This window comes from Protopterus annectens, chromosome 16.part0 (assembly GCF_019279795.1).
Source record: "Protopterus annectens isolate FY-2018-M chromosome 16.part0, PAN1.0, whole genome shotgun sequence".
NCBI classification, from domain to species: Eukaryota; Metazoa; Chordata; order Ceratodontiformes; family Protopteridae; genus Protopterus; species Protopterus annectens.
This window is the reverse complement of record NC_056750.1, coordinates 332,032,146-332,053,739: the sequence shown is the minus strand read 5'-3', so window position 1 is coordinate 332,053,739 and position 21,594 is coordinate 332,032,146. Positions and strand designations below refer to the sequence as shown.

Genomic DNA, 21,594 nt, shown 5'->3' with positions numbered 1-21,594 from the left:
ACATTGGAAATTTAAAACAAGTGATGATGATGATGAAAATGTTGCTGTGTGCTGCTGTTAGATTAGATTATTTAAATGTGAAAAATACTAGATAGAGATTTTGCATTAAAATAACAAGATGTTCTGAAATAAAAAAAATCACGTTAGAAAATGGTTTCCAATATATCGCTGCTTTAAAATATTCACTTGTGTAAAAACTTTATAATAGTAGTATTGATACATGGTGTATATTGTCTGTATGTGGTTCACAGTTTTAGGAGACGGAAGTTACAGGAATTGTTAAATTCATGTTAGTGCCTTGTGATAGATGGGCTTCATTTGTCAGTTGTCTTTTGGTGGTTTTAAATGTACTGTGAATTGTGCTGGATCAAACGTGTTGCATTTTCATACCTTAGGAAGAGCTGATGTGGGAGCTTGCAGGACAGAGGAACTCAAAACCGCAAAAAGATAAAAGCTGCCCAGCAAATGTGTATGTGGGTCATTTTCTGAAGCCATATTTTAAAGACAAAGCAACAGGATTGGTAAGTAATAGAATTTAATTTGTTTAATTTTGATAAGAACAGAGTGATGCCTTTCATCTTTTTACATCAGTGGTAATGATGTGAAAAAAATTAATGTCAAGGATTCTTCTTCTTTCGGTTGTTCCCATTAGGGGTCACCACAGCAGATCATCTGTTTCCATATCTTCCTGTCATCTGCTTCTTGAGAAAAGGTTTCAAAGAGACCCTCTCATTCAACCCATGCCCTCTGTCTGCTTGTAGTCTAATAATCCATTTTCCTATTTTTTCAATATAGTTCCCTATGTCTCCTAACCTTTCAGTGGGAATAACTAGCTCCAAAACTAAAAACTTAAAGTTATGTGTGGTATCATTCTGAATAACATGTCTAGCTATTACATTACCTTCATTCTGTCTACTTTTTTTGTTGTGTCTTTCGGCTTATCCGGTTAGGGGTCACCACAGCGGAATTCCGGTCTGCCAATGTTTGGTAGTAATGGCATAAATATGTTTTCTTATTCTCTCTCTGAGTCCTATTCGTCTTCCCCACATAGAAACTACTACACTTCTGACACATAGCTAAATAGACCACATTCCTTGTTCTACAGTCTGTATACTGCTGAAATTCATACTTCAAATGTGTGTCTGGATGTATGAAACTGTTGGTATTAGCTATATAGCTGCATTGATTACAGTGGTGGCAAGAAAAAGTCCCTCTTCTAATTGAATGAAGTTCTTTTTTGCTATTTTTCTCATAACACAACATCTGTTTTAATGATCTAGTGTTCTTGTAACTGTATCTTGGACATGTACCTACCACTTATTTTATATGTTCGTCTAACAGTAACATGTTCCAATTTTTTTTAATTAACTGTGTTACTCTTCTATTGTTGTTAGTATAGGGAATAACAAGTCTATTAACTTCCGAAGTGGGAATAGGTCTTGGTGGAGAAGAGTGAATAATTAATTTTATTTGATATTCACCATTGGATCACTGCTGCAGTAGCTTATAGCTATACGGAACATATCCTTTTAGGGAGTGGACATCCTGACAAATAGAAAAGCCTTTAGGTTCCCTTCCATAAGCATCATACTTATAGGTTCATAGGTTGGTACTAGGCTATCAGCCCTAGGGCCTATACAAGCCTAGCCATAACAATTCCCTGGCTATTTCTTCCCACATTATTTACTTTCCTGGACCCCTGTCTAGCAGGGCGACTGACGTGATCCCTGGGGTGAATTTCCTTTCTCCCATCCAATCGTCAAGGTTCCTCTTGAAGAGGTCCAAAGAGGCACTCTGCTTGACATGTATGGGCAATCTATTCCAGAGTCTGGGGAGTCTCTGGGTCAGGAACCTATCCTTCCAGCATGTTTTGTTTATTGTGATGACAAGGTTTAGATCCCTGGAGCGTGTAGCTCTGAGGGATTGGAATTTCTTTAAGTGTAGCATGTCCAACAGCTCTGGGTTTGACATGGCCTTGTATGTTAAGCAGAGATCGCCTCTGAGTAGACGATATGCGACAGAGTATAGCTGGAGTTTTTTAAGGTGGTCAGCGTAGGGCATCTGCTTTAGGCCTGTGATTCTTTTAGTGAGGTATTTCTGAGGCCTTTCCAGTTGTTGCAGATGTCTTGAGAGGTACATACCAAATGAGGCGTTGTATTCTATAATGGGTCTAATGAGGGATGAGTAAAGTGGGACAATGACCTCCTTTTTTCTGGATGAAAAGCCCTTCGTGATGAGGTGTGTCACATAGAAGGATTTCCTGACTGTTGTGGCGATGTGGTTTTGTGTCCCTAAGTCTCTTATCACACTTTCTGTGTTTAGTGTACTGCCACCTATATGGTAATTCATGGATACATGTTTTTTCCCAAAGGGGATAACAATACATTTCTTGGCATTGAGCTTTGAGCCCATGGCTCTGGCACCAAGCATCTGTTTCTGTAAGGCCCTTTTGTAGAGTATCCACATCATTTGGGGATTCAATAATGGCTCCCAGTTTGCAATCATCTGCAAACTTTGTTAGCCAGAGTCCCTTAGTGTTGACCTGTACTTCAGAGAAGTAGATGTCAAACAAGAGCGGCCCAGGACTGAACCCTGAGGTATTCCACTTGTCACTTGTCTGGAGCTGGATTTGGAGTCGGCTACTTTTACAGTGTGGGTTCTATCAGTAAACCATTTAGCAACCCATTGGGTGACATAGGGATTAATGCCCAACTTAGTAAGTTTATCTATGATTTCAGAGTGGGGGATGGTGTCAAAGGCCTTGGCAAGGTCTAGATAGGCTGTGTGAACCACCTTACCCTTGTCCATGGCTCTGGAGACTGATTCAAAGAAGTCAGTCAGGTTCAGGAGACAAGATCGGCCCTTCACAAACCCAAACTGGGTGGGGTCCAGTGTTTGAAGGTTGCCAATGTCTTTGTTTATAAGTTCCATGATAATACGCTCCATGGCCTTGCAGATTAGGCTTGTCAGACTGATGGGATGGTAGTTTCCGGGATCCAAGGTGGATCCCCCCTTGTGGATTGGGATAACTGTAGCTCTGTGCCACTCAGTGGGCACGAAACCTGAGATGAGGCTATGATTAAACATGACACTTAGGTGAGGTGCCAGTTCATATTGTAGTTCATGTAGTACACAGCCCGGGATGTCATCTGGTCCCATGGATGCTGTATTCTTGGCTTTAGAGACTGCGTTTTGTACCTGTGTGGCCGTTATTACTGGAATTTCGCAATCTTCCGGTATTGAGATGGGCCATTTAGGGGGTGAGAGGGGGGTGAAGTTGGCACTGAATCGATCTGCCAGGATATTGGCAATATCCTTCAGATCAATATATTTAATGCCATTCTGTTTCAGCTCAGAGCAGATCTGAGCATTGCCATTTAGATTCTTGACATAGTTATAGAATGCTTTGTGGTTGTCTTTGGAATCTTTGGCAATTTTATTTTCGTAACTAGCTTTGGAGGATTTTATGAGGCATCTCAGTTTCTTACTGAGGCTAGTAAGGGAGTTTTTTGCATCCTGGGATTTTCCTCTTTTCTGCAAAAGTTTCTTCCTTTTGTTGTAAAGTTTGTTTATGGCAGGGGACCACCAGATTGGCTTCCTTTTTTTGGATGAGAGCATTTTGGTTCTATTTGGGATGGCACGATTCATGCATGAGTGGATGTGCTCGTACAGTGCCTTAGTGTAGGATTCAGCAGTTGAACTTTCAGTTCCCGTCTGCATGGGTGTCATGAAGTTTGTCACTTCTGACTTGAGTAGCATGAAGTTGGCTTTGGAGAAGTTTTTTATGGTGGTTTCTTTACTGGGGGGTGGGGGTGGGATGTGGATGTGGATGTTAAGGGTGATTAGCTTATGGTCAGACCTGACTAACGAGGGGGTGACCATAGGTATGGAGCATTGATTTCCCATGTTGGTAATGACCAGGTCTAGGATATTGGAGCCCCTGGTGGGACTATGGATTAGCTGATCCAGGGCGTTGGAATTTATGAATTCCAAGAACCGTTGTGCAAAGATGTTGGGACATGAGTAGTTTTCCCAGTTAATGGCAGGGTAGTTAAAATCACCCAGTATTAGGGTGTTTGGTTCTATCTTAATATTTTCCAGTATGTTTAGAAAGGTGTAGTGAGAATCTTGGGGTATCGAAGCTTGAGAGTTGAACTGTGTTAAGGCCATGTGAAAACTCAGAACTTTCTTGCCATTGAAAAGCTGTGTTAGACATTGTTTTCTCTGTGTCTACAGTAGTATGGCACTTTGCTTCAGGATCAAAATTATGGGTTGGTATGCAGCTCAATGGGAACTTTCTTTCCATTTCTACAAAATTATTGGGGTTTTCTTCTGTCCAGAAAAAAGGAAGTATCTGTGTGGCATACAGATTCCATACAGAGATGATCAATCACTTGCCTGTTTTGTTTGGGGAGTGGATGATGCAGTTAATTTTTGCAGTGTCTTTCATTGTTTTACCTCTGAAATTATTAGCAGCAGGTTAAATTTTCTTAATATTTACTTAGAAGACTGGAGACTTGAGGCTTTGATTAAAACAATGATGGATTCAGGTGCTGTTTCCTCATACATCCCTCCTCCGGCTTCTAAAATAAGTTAAAACTTGGAAAGCAAGGGAATACTGAACTGGCCATTCCTTTTCATCTCCCTTGGCCTTTGGAGGCATCTACTTTGACCCTTTTGGGAGTCCTTGGGCCATTTGTCTCCTACTCCCAACCCTTCTGTGATGCTCTGAGAGATGCTTCTGAGAGGAAGACTGCACGTCCTCAAAGGCCAAATTTAAAATACCTTTCCAGAAGGGAGAACCATGTCCCCAGGGACCAGATATCAACCTTAGGTTCAGATAAAAAGGTAGTCAGCCTCCCAATCCAGTCCTCATATATCTGAGTTAATTCCTTCTTCTGAACTCCAAGAAAAAAGTCTCAAAAATCATGCCACTGTATCCACTACTCCTTTTTCTAATAAATCTAGGGAAGATTGGTATTCTTTCGCTGAGAACCTTTTAAAGGCATTTTTAGTCTGGCAATGTGCTTGTTCTCTCTCTCACATAAAAAGAAGAGATCTCCATTCCCTTCTAATTTTGACTGTCATTCTGATTTGGAAGAAACTAGTTTAGTCTAGAACTCTCAAGTTTCTTCTCCTGAGTCCCTAAATCAGAGTCTGTGGAGAATGTTTCCTCTGATTAACCTGTTAAGGAAATCTCTCTTACTGGCTTCATTACTAAAATTAAAGATCTTTACCAGAAGGAGGTCAGTCAAATCTGAGCTTTTACACGTGGACACACCTTAGCTTTTTGCTATTACCCCTGTAACTGGTGCTCTGGAAGATGCTTTCACTGCAGTTTGTACTTTGACTGATAGTCAACTCCCTGCTCGTAAGGAGCCCGATGGACTTTACATAGTGGCACGGTAGTTTAAGTTCTTCTTTCATAGTCCTGTGGCAGATACAGCAGTTTCTTTAGTTAAGGCAGCTGAATCTAAACTATTGTCTAACCCTGTCCCTTCTGATAAGGATTGAAGGGCAATTGATATGTTTCAGAAAAAAGTTGCCTTTAGGACAGTTGACTGTTAGGCTCCTATGGTGATGTACCTGCTTGCATCCTTTGCTGAAATTAATAGTTTTGGCAGACCTTCTTAATTCAGAAGCTAAGTCTTTTCTCTTTAATTTGATAGGTTCAGTCTCTTAGGTATCCAAACATTCATTAAAAGGTTCAGTCTCTTAGGTATCCAAACATTCATTAAAATGTTCTGATGATGTTGCAGATGCAGTGTCCAGGCAGCTACCACTGGCTGGTTATATGTAGGTGTTCCTAGTTAAAATCTGAGTTTGCATGAAGATGTTAAGACACAAATTCTCAGTGCTCCCCCAGACAGAGATGTTTTATTTGGCTGATGTGCTGAAGAAGTTTGATGGAAGGGGTAAACTTATCCAAGTGCAAATTAGATATTTCAGTCACCAATCCACTTTGTAAAGTCTGTCAGGCTTCATCTATTGCTGGCCCATTTAACATGAAATCTGCTGAAATGGTCTCAAAAAAGGTGCTAAAAAGCATTTTAATAAAGAATGGCAGAATAAATTCAAGAAGAAAGGGGATACTACCCAAACTCGAGGACATGCCAAAAGTGGGTCTATACTGAATCAGCGAACGCTTAAAAAAGCGAATGCTGATTCATCGACCCTATTTCAGAGAATGCTGAAAATCCTGAACACCTGGAACAGCAAATTTTTTCTCAGGGAAAAAAATTGCTGGGCCTGTTTTGGGAGTTTGCCATTTCCTCCACTGTGGTGCGATCTTGGAGTTGGTATATTTAAGTGGGGGGGGGGGCAAAGCCCCCCACATTAAATACTGTTTTAAGTTTTTTTTGTTTTTTTTTTTTTTTATGGAACAGCGATTTTTTTCCCCCTGGGGAAAAAAAATCTCTGTTCCGAATGGTCGACATTTTCAGCGTTCGCTGAACTAGGATCGATGAATAAGCATTCGCTTTTTTAATATAGACCCCCAAAAGTAATACCTGATTATCTCTCTGAAATCCCTCCTTCACCCCATCCTGACCATTTTCAAAATCTAGCAACCAAGTATCTTCCTTTGTCTTACCCCTTTAGGTATTAATATCTTCCCTTACTCTGGTGACTATCTTATTTTTGCATACTCTCTTCAATATTGTCAAGATTCTCTGCTGTTTGTAAAAAAAAAAAAAAAAAATTTTCTGAAACCTACAATTCCTTCTGAACCTAGAGAAGTCAGCCTTTACTCCATCTCAAAGGGCCACTTTTCTAGGTTGCTTGGTAGATACTTTAATGATGCAATCTCTTAATCACAATCACTGCCTTCTTTGTGGAGTCTGCATGTCCTCCCCGCAGTTGGGTAGCATTCGAAAGACATACGTGCGTAAATGGGCATGCCTTCGTTGAAGGTTGGGCATTGAGCTGGCACCTCTGCATTTCATAAAAATCTACTGCCAATCATTAGCGGACTGGAGTTCCGCTGTGGCGACCCCTTACCGGGAAGACAAACAACAACAACTTTCTTCAGTTTTGTCTTCAATCAGTGACTCAGCAAGAAAATTCCTCAGGATTGTGGGATTTGGGGCCCCCTCCAATCTAATGATTCCTTTAGCCAGATTATACATGAGGAAAAATCAGTGGTATCTGAAAAAATTAGTATAGACCCAGCATCAGCATTCACTTTCCTTCCGGGTTCCTATACGTCCATTTATTAGGAAGGAGATGTCTTGGTGGATTGCTCAAATGCTCTGAATCAAGGTCTTCCAATTTCTCCTTTAGCACTTTCTCAGTCCTTAGTTATGAAAGCTTATGACTTAGCATGGGGAACTGTGTCTAAGGGAATCCAAGTGCAAGTAACGTGGGATAGTCAGTTTAGAAAGAAGCACATCTTCGGCAAATAAATGATTGTCCTGATAAAAGCCTTGCATCATTTGTGGACTGTAGGTCCTCTTCAAGTGATAACAGACAAACATCACTGTGATAAACAAACAAGGAAGAGAATCAGGTTCCACCTTGTCTGCATAGTGACCATGGTAGCCTGGTAAATTGGAACTTAACACTGTTTATTCCTTCAGGCATCTTAGGTTCATACGCAAGTAGTTGACTGGTGCCCTTGAGGACTATTTTAAACCAAGCCAATTTTCCTTCTAAAGTTGAGAAACAAACCACCACCCCAGTAGTCAATTTACCTGTTGTGGGAATAGAACCCATAGCCTTATGCATTAAAGTCGTGTGTGCTAACTGTTATGCCACTCTTTCTCTGTATTAAGGATTCCATCAGATCTGAACATTGTGGCAGACACTTTGAGCAGCTCCAGGGCAGTTCCCCCTGAATGGAAGTTACACACAGGGTCTACCAGGACATAATCCAATCGTAGGGAACTCAAATAGATTTGCTTGCCTAGAGTCACAAAAGGCAACTCGAGAAATTCTTCAGAGATTTTCAGAAAGCCCTGTAAGTTGGATGCCTTTTCTTTCTCACGTTCAGAAGGTATTTAGATGCATTTCCACCCTTTCCTTTGATAACAAGAGCCCTTTTAAATATGTTAAATAAGACTAGAAAGCCTGCTACTACTAGATCTTACATGGGTGAATGGAAAAGCTTTCCTGTTTGGTGCCAGAAGAACAATGATGCTTTCAAGGTTGATGCCCTTTTGTTCTTTCAGAATTCATCTGTTAAAGCATTTCTGCTTGTCTGACCTTGACTCCGCCTTTCTTCCTTGTATCTGGTGAAACAATTTCTGAAAGTAATTTTACATAGCTGAGAAAAGAGGTTACTCCTTTTTGGGAATATTAAGTTTGTTTTAGAGAAACTTACTGTTCTGTCTTTTGAATCAGCTCATCTGGCTGATTCCTGACATGGAAGACTGTCCTTGTCATTGTTGTGACTCTAGCTAGGTGAGTGTCTGGGCAGCATGTTCTTAAGATGACCTTACCCTTTCTTATTGTTCATAGGGATAGGTTAACCTTAAGAGCCTATCATTTCATGCCTAAGGTGGTTTCTGAATTTACCTTAAATCATTGCATCTGTCTGCTGTTTTTTTTTCCAGAACCTATTATCCTATATAGTTATATGCTACTTTAACTGTGTTCTAATGATGAACACAATGCATTTCTGTAAGTAAACTCACAATAACAATAAATGTATGGAAAGATCACTGTTGAAGTACTGCAGTCCTCTCTCCATCCCCCTCTTTTTTTCCTTTGATACGTTGGTGTGATTTTACCTACTATATATTACACTGATAGAACAAAGGTTCTGCTATTAGCTATGTAAGATAATTACCAAAGCCTAGACAGCAACGGAGAAGGACAAGGGGCCAGAGTCCAACATTCTCCTGAAGAATTGTTATAGTAAATCCTGATTCTGTAGGACTTGCTCCTTTTTAGGCTGGGTGAGGATTCCCTGTCCCATTGTTCTCTTTTGGTTCAGTACACAAGATCATCATTTACTTGGGGCAAGAAAACTCTGAGTTTTTGAACACAGAAATCTGCCTTTATGTGGTTTTACTGTTGTGCTCCAACTGACATATGGCATGTATTGAAGGAGCCCAAAAAAGCTTTTCTATTCCAGTCCAACATCTGATTCTTGAAAGGATACATCTCATAGAAACAGTGATCTATTCAAACATCAACTGTTATGGTATGTGTACTTAACACTACTGTACTTTCTTCCAGTTGCTCCACCTACTGACTCTTCTGTTTAAGTGGTAAGTATTGCAAGCTTTGTTTATACATTCTTTCTCCCTTGGCATTTTCCATTTTGTTCTCTATATATTCTTGCTGTTGAGGTATTTTTAGTTTTGTTGGTATCCCAATTTAATATGGGTAGTTGAGGAAAAAGGACATCTTAGTTGTAAAGTTTTTTCTTTGTCATTTTTTATTCCAGATAACTGGAAAGCATCTTAGCTGGTGATCTGTACAAATGCTAAACTTTGACGATTTGTGATTTTCTATCTTTTTATGGTACATTTTATGGGCACAGATGTTTTATTAAAGTACATTCAGTTCGATTTTCAGCTGGAGCGCCTTCTGTGTGGAGTCTGCATGTCCTCACCGCGGTCGAGTGGCATTCGAAAGACATGCGTGAATGGGTGTGCCTTCGTTGAAGGTTGGGCATCAGGCTGGCACCTTGGCACCATAAAAATCGACTGCAAATCATTAGCGGACCGGAGTTCCGCTGTGGCGACCCCTAACCGGGAAAAGCCAAAAGAAAAACAACAACAATATTCAATTCCCGTGACTCTGGCTCATTCGCCAACCCTGCTCAGGCTTTGATGTCAGTTGTGTCCATATTTGTCTGAGTTACTGGCATTACTTCTGCTGCCCACTTCAGTTTTGTTCTTTCAATGTCAGCATTGTTGATGTCGAGCTCTGTATCAACTTCAACCTTAGTTTTAACTTTAGGAGTTGAATTTTCTCGACCCATAGTTGTAGATCAGTTTGAATGTGATCTCAACCTCAGCTGTTGCTCCAACATTGTCTTGGTCTGAATCAAGCTTGACTTTGTTCTTTCTTTTGATATTGACCCTTACTAATCTGGTAAATGTTTCAAGACCCTTCTTGGTGCTAGTATAGGCTAAGTTTGAGGTTGATCACATTGACAATGATAAGATGTTGTCGCAGTTGTAGACAATCTGTCAGTTCCAGAGAAATAGCATTACTTCATGTCAGATTTAACATTAGTAAACTTGACCTTGAAGTTGTCTAACCGGAGCTGTCTCTTTGGGATTGAACTTTCTGACCCAACTCATCTTTCTTTGGTTTTTGCCTCAGTTCATGCATTGGCATCCTTTTGGGAAACTCTACATCATGTATTGATTTATAACGCAACCTACCTTTTGTACACAAGGAGTCTGGTTCACAAAATTGGGTAGGATAAGTTTCCAGTGATGCAAACTTCAACTTTAGTCCTCTTTTGTGGAAATTTTTGACAAAGCTAGTTTCCTTTAACTTCCTGTGTGTTAACACAGAATATCAAAATTTAATTTATGCTAGCAAATTCAGTTTTTGTGCTTATCTAGGCACTGTGAACTGTTTCAGCTTATGTAACATGTTCCATCACCCTCCTTTTTGTTTTGCCCACAGACAGCACTGACGTATGTTAGCTTAGTTGAAACCATTGTTGAAATTCACAGACACCACCAACAAACTGTAAAATCTACAGTTAAAAGCTGCAGGACCCAGAAACAGCAACTATTCCAACTTTATTCACTAAAACAACCACGATTAGCGCTTTCATCTGTGATAAAAAGACTTCATCAGATGAAATGCACATGAATAGTCCACCATATTTAAAATGCCTAAGAATATAATCCAGTTTGGAACAAACTGATACAGCAAACAACCCTGGAGTCACCAATAAGTGCTTCACCACTTGTCAGCATAAAACGGATTTATTGTAACAAAGCTAAAAACATTGGAAAGTATTCCAAATATAGCATTAAATTGACTGAAAAAGTTAAGCGCTTTCACCCAAAACACTTGGGCTTCATCAGAACATCTCATAATACAATAAATCAAGTTTATAAACGTTTTTCGGCACCAGAAATTTTTTAAAAAGTTGGAAGAAATGTAAAGAAACAGTATCCTTTGTACTGCACAAGTTAATCAGTCTTCCAAGCCATATAAAGCAAAGTGGCTACATCGTATTAATACAATGGATACTGTAAAAAATTTTTTTACAAGTGTGCAACCTAAGTACTACTTGTGTGTATATAAACAATACAGAAAAATACATACTAGAATATATTAAAATTGTCACTATTAAAACTATACATAAAAATCTAAAATGACTAAACAGAATAACTCTGAACCACACACACTTAAATATGTAATGTGTGGGTCCCAAAAAACATGTCATATACCTAGTGTATGAAATGTGTCTATATACTCTCTAACTAACCCAAGAATTATGTGTATAAATACTTTATCCACTGTTATGGGAGTATTTAAGTTGGTATTTAAATACATGTATTAATGACAACCTTCTGTGTTCATCTTAAGCTATTTTATATATATATATATATATATATATATATATATATATATATATATATATACACATATATAAAACTGTGTAATGACCTAGTATTACTGCGATATCTCCAAAATAGGTTTAAATGGAATTTGATCGTTAAGTCCAGGGGGGTAGTGGCATCCAGATATATCTGCCACTATACCTCCTTATAATTCAATAAAGTTTTGTTATCACCTCCTCTGGGGTCCTTATTAATTGTATCCAAAATGGCAAATTTAAACTGGTGAATATCACCTTTCTTCTCAATGTGTCTATATAGCGCATTTGTGGTATCCTTTGTTCTAATACTATAGGTGTGATCATAAATTCTCTTTTTAAAACCTCTTTCTGTCTTACCTACATAGTAACTAGAGCAAATGTAACACTTTGCAATACAGTTACCTGACTTAAACCTTACTAATGTTTTATGTCCATTCTCTAAAATTATTTTGTCTTTTTCCAATATATAAATACATTGATTACATGCACCACATTTCTTACTGTGTGCACTGTGTCCTTTTTTACTATTCTTTACCCCTCCAAGATGTTGTTCTACATATTGTTTAATATTTCGTCCCATTTTGTAGATAAAATTGGGTTTAATACCCATAATATCTGTCAAAGTAGTATCACCCATTACCAAATACCGATATTTATACATCAAATTTTTTACTTCTTTAGCAACTAAATTATATTGTATAATGCAGGATCTTTGGTATAGGCCTGCCACAGTGTTGTTATTATTGTGTCCCATATTTTGACTCGATATTACCTCTATCCCAGCTCCTAATAGAAGCTTATATTTTATGTCCCATTCCTGAATAATATATTGTACAATGTTTTCCATCATATGTTGGGGATAACCTCTTTGTTGGAATAACTTCATTATCAAGTTCAATTCCTCTATCATATTGTCATATTCAGAAGTCATTTGTGCAGCTCGAATGCACTGCCCTTTAAATACATTGTATTTAACTTTGTCAGGGTGGCAACTGCCATACTCCAAATAGTTATTAGAAAATGTGCTTTTCCGATGTATTTTAGATTTTAGTCTACCTCCTTGGTGGTAGATATAAGTATCAAGATAAGCCCCACTTTCATAACTATGTGTAAAAGTGAATTTTAAATATTCACTACTTTTATTAAGAAATTGAATAAATAACTGAAGTCTGTCCATGTCACCTTCCCATAGTATATACATATCATCCAGGAATCTAGAGTAATGTTTAATGTATTTAAAGTGTTCACTGGGGAATAGAGTGTCTTCCCAATCAAGCATGACCAGGTTCACATATATGGGAGCACAAGCTGCCCCCATAGCTACCCCTCTGGTCTGCTTGAAATATTCCCCCTCAAAATAAATGTAGTTATTGTCGAGTACTATAGACATTAGCTCCAAAATTAAACATATTTCATCCCAATTAAAATTGGTATATTTGATGATGCTGTTATTAATGCTTCTAAGCCTTCTTGTTTAGGGATGCATGAAAAGAGATCAATAACATCGATGGTTACAAACATAGTGCCTTCTTTACATGCATCAGTGGGATATGTACTTAAAAACTGCCATGAATCTTTCACCATGTGGGGTATGACATTATATATATATTTTAACTTAGTATCAATGTATTTACCTAATGGGAACGTTTTAGATTTACTACCTGATACAATGGGTCTAAAAGGTGGATCTGAAGTATCCTTATGTACTTTAGGTATGCCTACCAAATTGGCTAGTTTAGGATGTTTGACCTTTAAATAATTGTATAGATCACTAATAACTCTTCCTTCAATTAAATATTCTTCCAAATATGAATCAATTCTTTGGTAGGCTATATTAATCTTATTAAGAGATTTTGATTCATAATTGCCAGATTAATACAAAATATCGTACATCTTTTTTGTGTATTCGATACTATCATGTAAGACCATCCCTCCCACTTTATCAGGCTTCATCACCCTGATGTTGTTATCCCTTTGTAAGTCTCTTAATATTTTCCCTTCCTCTTTAGTTAAATTACTGGTATGTGTAATTTCTCTAAACTTGTTATACATTTGATAAATTTCCCTTGTCACAATTTTGTCATAAATATCCACTGTAGGATGACTAGGTGGAATATAAGTACTAGCTTTCTTTAGCATATCTACAGTGTTTTTATTTTTATTAACGTGAGTCTGAGGTTTATCTTTAAATAACACAGCTAAATTAATTTTCCTAATATATTTTTTAAATTCACATAGACAGTCAACTAGGTCGAATTTGGGATTGAGTATGTATTTCATACCCTTAGTTAATAAATCAAAATGTGAACGACATATTGTATTAGAATAGTTATAAATACTAAAATTATTGTATGTATATATATATATATATATATATATATATATATATATATATATATATATTCCGTAATAACAATGTCTCCAACCTGATAATCATTGTCTGGTGATTCAACCACTATTTGTTCTTCCACCAATACTTCTGATTGGTCCTTGTATTTGGATGGTAATACTGTTGCTACACTCTGTTCTGAAATGGTTGTCCCTGAGCTAGATTGTCCTACTGAAAAATTTGTTCTCTATAATAATGTGGTCTGTCTTGAACATCCCTTTCTCCCTGTGTTTGACTATTAATTCTTTTATCATATCTACTCTTTTCTTTTTCCTTAGGCCATAAATAAGCTGTGTCCTTATTATATTGTTCAACATCTCTTTGAATTTTCTTAAACTTTCTATCTTGGATATTATTTATCCATCTATCAGCTAACTGAAATTGTTTAGTATACAATTTTTCCCATTCGGAAAATAACAGGTCATTAATTATCTTAGTGTTCAGATTGTCAGTTTCCTGTACTAACTTACATAACTTCTCATCACTGAATTGTATAAGCAATCACATGAAATTAAAACCACATTCATTAAAAATGCATTAAATTCATTAGTACAATTGTTAGTTAGATCCAAACCCATAGGTTGTTTAAAAAACCTGAAGCCCATTGGGACTATTTTCATTTCAATGCATTTAAGCAAATAAGCATTATCAGCTGTCAGTCCATTGATGCTTTTAAGTTTTTTACCCAATAAATAAATTGTCTTTTTAAGCTCCCTGCATTGTCTAGGTCAGGAGACGTAATATTCTGATTATGCTTCTTACTATCTAGGTTACAATTTACTGTTAAAAATTGAATGAACTGATTGTCTTTATTTGTAAGTCCTACTCTTTCTGCACTGAGGCCAGAATGAGTATTAGTGATAACAGTACTTTTTTTATGTTGTGTAGCGCTACCAGTTACAGAGGAATATGTTTTTACTGGTAGCGTTCTTTTTCGGCTTTGCGCCAGTTCTTTTGGCCTCGTCTTCCACATCATAAACCGAAAAGTCAAACGTAAAATCTGTTAAATTAATCTTGCTGCTGTTCAAAGGCTCCATTATGTCAAAAACATTAATGTATACCTTCGGACTACCTCTGTGGCAAGTGCCTTGCCCATTAGGTAAAATAAAACTGTCATTATTTGCATCTCTCTCCCCGACAGATGTATTAAGCTCTCTATTGTGAGAATTGGTACTGCTTACCATTTTATTATCCCCTAGTAACAGATTGTCACAATTAGGGTTATCCTCCGTATTTATACCATTGGTACCTTTTGTATTAAAATTGTGCGGATCTTTAAGTAAGCAAGATGATTTTGTAGCACGATCGTTGCTGTGTAATTTATGTACCAACTGAAACAGTTTACTTATTTTACCCTTGAGCAGCATGATCTCATCTCGTAAGCCAGAAAGGTTCTCCTTCTCTTCTCCCGATTCCTTTAGTGGTACAACACTGGTGATATCCATGGCTGAAGGGCAACAACAGAATATAATCAAATTCAGAACAAACTAATACAGCAAACAGCCCTGGAGTCACCAATAAGTGCTTCACCACTTGTCAGCATAAAACGAATTTATTGTAACAAAGCTAAAAACATTGGAAAGTATTAGACTGAAAACGTTAAGCGCTTTCACCCAAAACACTTGGGCTTCATCAGAACATCTCATAATACATAATCAAAATATTAAGTCTCCCGATCTAGACAATGCAGGGAGCTTAAAAAGTATGATTTATTTATTGGGTAAAAAAATTAAAAGCATCAATGGACTGAATATGCTTATTTGCTTGAATGCATTGAAATGAACATAGTCCCAATGGGCGTGAGGTTTTTTAAATAACCTATGGGTTTGGATCTAACTAACAATGGTACTAATGAATTTATTGCATTTTTAATGAATGTGGTTTTAATTTCATGCGATTGCTTATAAAATTCAGTGATGAGAAGTTATGTAAGTTAGTACAGGAAACTGACAATCTGAACACTAAGATAATTAATGACCTGTTATTTTCCGAATGGGAAAAATTGTATACTAAACAATTTCAGTTAGCTGATAGATGGATAAATAATATCCAAGATAGAAAGTTTAAGAAAATACAAAGAGATGTTGATCAATATAATAAGGACACAGCTTATTTATGGCCTAAGGAAAAAGAAAAGAGTAGATATGATAAAAGGATTAATAGTCAAACACAGGGAGAAAGGGATGTTCAAGACAGACCACATTATTATAGAGAACAAATTTTTCAGAAGGACAATCTAGCTCAGGGACAACCATTTCAGAACAGAGTGTAGCAACAGTATTACCATCCAAATACAAGGACCAATCAGAAGTATTGGTGGAAGAACAAATAGTGGTTGAATCATCAGACAATGATCATCAGGTTGGAGACATTGTTATTACAGAAAATATATATACATACAATAATTTTAGTATTTATAACTATTCTAATACAACACTATGTCGTTCACATTTTGATTTATTAACTAAGGGTATGAAATACATACCCAATCCCAAATTCGACCTAGTTGACTGTCTATGTGAGTTTAAAAAATATATTAGGAAAATTAATTTAGCTGTGTTATTTAAAGATAAACCTCAGACTCACGTTAATAAAAATAAAAACACTGTAGATATGCTAAAGAAAGCTAGTACTTATATTCCACCTAGTCATCCTACAGTGGATATTTATGACAAAATTGTGACAAGGGAAATTTATCAAATGTATAACAAGTTTAGAGAAATTACACATACCAGTAATTTAACTAAAGAGGAAGGGAAAATATTAAGAGACTTACAAAGGGATAACAACATCAGGGTGATGAAGCCTGATAAAGGAGGAGGGGGTGGTCTTATATGATAGTATCGAATATACAAAAAAGATGCACAATATTTTGTATTACTCTGGCAATTATGAATCGAAATCTCTTAATGAGATTAATATAGCCTACCAAAGAATTGATTCATATTTGGAAGAATATTTAATTGAAGGAAGAGTTACTTGTGATCAATACAATTATTTAAAGGTTAAACATCCTAAATTAGACACTTTGGTAGGCATACCTAAAGTACATAAGGATACTTCAGATCCACCTTTTAGACCCATTGTATCAGGTAGTAAATCTAAAACGTTCCCATTAGGTAAATACATTGATACCAAGTTAAAATATATATATAATGTCATACCCCACATGGTGAAAGATTCATGGCAGTTTTAAGTAAATATCCCACTGATGCATAGAAAGAAGGCACTATGTTTGTAACCATCAATGTTATTGATCTCTTTTCATGCATCCCTAAACAAGAAGGCTTAGAAGCATTAATAACAGCAACATCAAATACACCAATTTTAATTGGGATGAAATATGTTTAATTTTGGAGCTAATGTCTATAGTACTCGAGAATAACTACATTTATTTTAAGGGGGAATGTTTCAAGCAGACCAGGGGGGGTAGCTATGGGGGCAGCTTGTGCTCCCATATATGCCAACCCGGTCATGCTTGATTGGGAAGACGACACTCTATTATTCCCCAGTGAACACTTTAAATACATTAAGCATTACTCTAGATTCCTGGATGATATGTATATACTATTGGAAGGTGACATGGACAGACTTCAGTTATTTTTTCAATTTCTTAATAAAAGTAGTGAATATTTAAAATTCACTTTTACACATAGTTATGAAAGTGGGGCTTATCTTGATACTTATATCTACCACCAAGGAGGTAGACTAAAATCTAAAATACATCGGAAAAGCACATTTTCTAATAACTATTTGGAGTATGGCAGTTGCCACCCTGACAAAGTTAAATATAATGTATTTAAAGGGCAGTGCATTCGAGCTGCACGAATGACTTCTGAATATGACAATATGATACAGGAATTGAACTTCATAATGAAGTTATTCCAACAAAGAGGTTATCCCCAACATATGGTAGAAAACATTGTACAATATATTATTCAGGAATGGGACATAAAATATAAGCCTCTATTAGGAGCTGGGATAGAGGTAATATTGAGTCAAAATATTGGACACAATAATAATAACACCGTGGCAGGCCTATACCAAAGATCCTGCATTATACGATTTAATTTAGTTGCTTAAGAAGTAAAAAATTTGATGTATAAATATTGGTATTTGGTAATGGGTGATACTACTTTAACAGATATTATGGATATTAAACCCAATTTTATCTACAAAATGGGACGACATATTAAACAATATGTCGAACAACATCTTGGAGGGGTAAAGAATATTAAAAAAGGACACAGTGCACACAGTAAGAAATGTGGTGCATGTAATCAATGTAGTTATATATTGGAAAAAGACAAAATAATTTTAAGAGAGTGGACATAAAACATTAGTAAGGTTTAAGTCGGGTAACTGCAATACCAAAATGATTATATATATGGCAAAGTGTAACATTTGCTCTAGTTACTATGTAGGTAAGACAGAAAGATGTTTTAAAAAGAGAATTTACGATCACACCTATAGTATTAGAACAAAGGATGTCACAAACGCAGTATATAGACACATTGAGAAGAAAGGTGATATTCGCCAGTTTAAATTTGCCATTTTGGATACAATTAATAAGGACCCCAGAGGAGGTGATAACAAAATTTTATTGAGTTATAAGGAGGTATGGTGGGAAATATATCTGGACGCCACTACCCCCCCTGGACTTAACGATCATATTCCAGTTAAACCTATTTTGGAGATATCGCAGTAATACTAGGTCATTACATAGTGATACATATATATATATATATATATATATATATATATATATATATATATATGTATAAATGAAAATAGCTTAAGATTAACATAGAAGGTTGTCATTAATACATGTATTTAAATACTAACTTAAATACTCCCATAACAGTGGATAAAGTATTTATACACATAATTCTTGGGTTAGTTAGAGAGTATATAGACACATTTTATACACTAGGTGTATGACATGTTTTTTGGGACCCACACTTTACATAGTAAGTGTGTGTGGTTCAGAGTTATTCTGTTTAGTCATTTTAGATTTTTATTTATAGTTTTAATAGTTAATAGTGACAATTTTAATATATTCTAGTATGCATTTTTATATATTGTTTATATACACACAAGTAGTACTTAGGATGCACACTTGTAAAAAATTTTTTTTTACAGTATCCATTGTATTAATACGATGTAGCCACTTTGCTTTATATGGCTTACAAGACTGATTAACTTGTGCAGTACAAAGGATACTGTTTCTTTAAATTTCTTCAAACTTTTTTCAAAATTTCTGGTGCCAAAAAATGTTTATAAGCCTGATTTTTTGTATTATGAGATGTTCTGATGAAGCCCAAGTGTTTTGGGTGAAAGCACTTAACTTTTTCAGTCAATTTAATGCTATATTTGGAATACTTTCCAATGTTTTTAGCTTTGTTACAATAAATCCGCTTTATGCTGACAAGTGGTGAAGCACTTATTGGTGATTCTGGGGCTGTTTGCTGTATATTTAAAATGCATCCCATCATCATGTGACTTCCAATGCTTTAAGCTTTAAAACTGGCTGAACAGATATCAACTCGTTTAAGCCTGGACTCACACTTGCATTACATTTCAACTGCCACAGCAGTTCCTTTTTGTCCAAATGCAACCCCAAAGGACCACTCCTTGGATTTGCAATCAGCTTCTCCAAAACAACAAATTTAAAACAATATGTAGGATGCAATTTAATGTGCCTAACCAAAACATTTGTTTCTTGTGGTTTAGAAATGGCATACACATGTTCCCTTAGCCTATCTTTTAATGCCCTTTCCTTCCTGCCCCCATAAAAAGTTGTCCAAAACTCGCATAGGTCTGCATACACCACTGTTTTTGTATTGCAGTTATTATTATCTTGCATTTGATATGTCTTCCCTTTTATAACGTATGCCTTGGTACATTTTATGTAGGGGCAAGCTCTAATTGAAATGTAATGCAAATGTGAGTCCAGGTTTAAAGGAGTTGATATCTGTTCAGCCAGTTTTAAAGCTTAAAGCTTTTTAGAAATGAGTGTTTATATATAATATAACATTTTTTTTTAATTATTTTAATGGCTGTTTAGTTATTTTTTTCATTTTTTTCTAAACATGTTTTTAAGTGGTTCTGGTAGTATTATGTGATGCATTATAGAATGCTTATAATCGTGTGTGGACTTTTTAAATGTGATGCATTGGAAGTCAACAAGATGATGGGATGTGTTTTAAATATTGTGGATTATTCAAGTATATTTCATTTGATGAAGTCTGTTTATCACAGACGAAAGTGCTAATTGTGGTTGTTTTAGTGAATAAAGTTGGGCTAGTTGCCATTTCTGTGTCCTGACGCTTTTTATTTATTTATTTACATTTGTTTACTGGGAAATTCCGACTGGACACAGGTCCTTTTTCAGCAGAGGCCCGGGGAGAAAAGCTCCACAGAATGACATGGTAGATGGTAAACATTAACAATCAAGGTACGTATACAGTAGAGGTGATCATGACATAGAGAAATACAGGAGCAAATTCGGTACAATTGAGTAGTAAGCTCTAATTGCAAATATTGAGAAATAAGAAGTAAAACATAGTGCTACAAATTTTCTAAACAGTAACTAGATAACAATAAAAATAGACTAAATGAATAACTAAATCCTGGAAGGATTAACAAGCAGTGAGTAATCTTCAGTTCAGTAGTATAGTGATAGAGGGGATACTCTATCTAAACCTGGGAAAGGAGAGAAGGGTTGAAGGGGGGGTTATTAGTCAGGATTTGGACAAGGACAAAGCCAGTGAGAATTTAGGTGAGATTTAAGTGCAGTCTTAAAAAGACTGCAGGAAGGAAGGGTAGTTATGATAGTGGGAAGGTTGTTCCAGTGCTTGGATATAGCTCAGGAAAATAGTGCCTCACCTGCTGAGTTTTTGGCTTTGGTGACCAGGAGTAAATTTTTGTTGCAGGAGCGTAGTGGTCTTGAAGAGTGGTAGGGTTGGAGAATTGTATGGAGCGATGGGATTCGGAGAGGTTGATTTACTAGTTTATGAGCAAAGGTGAGTTGAGTTTGTTGTAGGAGTTGTGGGAGTTCAAGCCAGTCAATGTCTCTAAGGGAGACCCAGTTGTGGCTGCGATAGGAGGCACCAGTGGCAAGATTTTGTGATTTTTATTGTAGCAGGCTTCAAGTTTGTATAGGTCTGACTGTCTAAGATTTGAAGTATGGGTGATGCTTAGAGAAGGATGGAGATTGGTTGGGAATTGGCAGTAGAGATTCTTGCTGGTTTAGTGAGGTATTGATATAAGGCACCCAGTTTTTTTTTTATTGTTAGTGATATGTGGGTGTCAGATTTGAGATTATTGTGTATCTGTATGCCAAGTAGTTTTGTGTGGACTGTTGGTGAAATGGAGGTATTATCCTTGGCTTGAATAGTGAAGTGTGTGGTGTTTGGGGTAGATTTGGAGGATTGGAAGATGAGGAGTTTGGTTTTATTTGGATTGAGGAGAAGCTGGGCATTAGACAGCCAGCTTTCAACTGAAGAGAAACATTCTTGGGTGATTTATTGGAGTTCTGTTAGAGTTGGGGCTGAGCAGATGAGGGTGGAGTCATCTGCAGACTGTATGAGGGAGGCATGTTTGGTGGCAGTGTGCAGGTTGTTGGTGAAAAGGGAGAAAAGTAGGGGGCCAAGGATGGAGCCTTGGTGAACCCTGAGAGTAA

General features: G+C 36.7%; 1 protein-coding gene across 1 annotated transcript in view; it reads left to right on the top strand.

Annotated features, from left to right (window-relative positions):
* Positions 1 to 21,594, top strand: part of SNAPC4 (small nuclear RNA activating complex polypeptide 4) — a 745,673-nt gene that overhangs the window by 220,995 nt on the left and 503,084 nt on the right. The window contains exon 5 of the mRNA XM_044058642.1: positions 396 to 521. Coding sequence (XP_043914577.1) covers positions 396 to 521 — 126 coding nt within the window. The remainder of the gene's footprint in view (positions 1 to 395; positions 522 to 21,594) is intronic.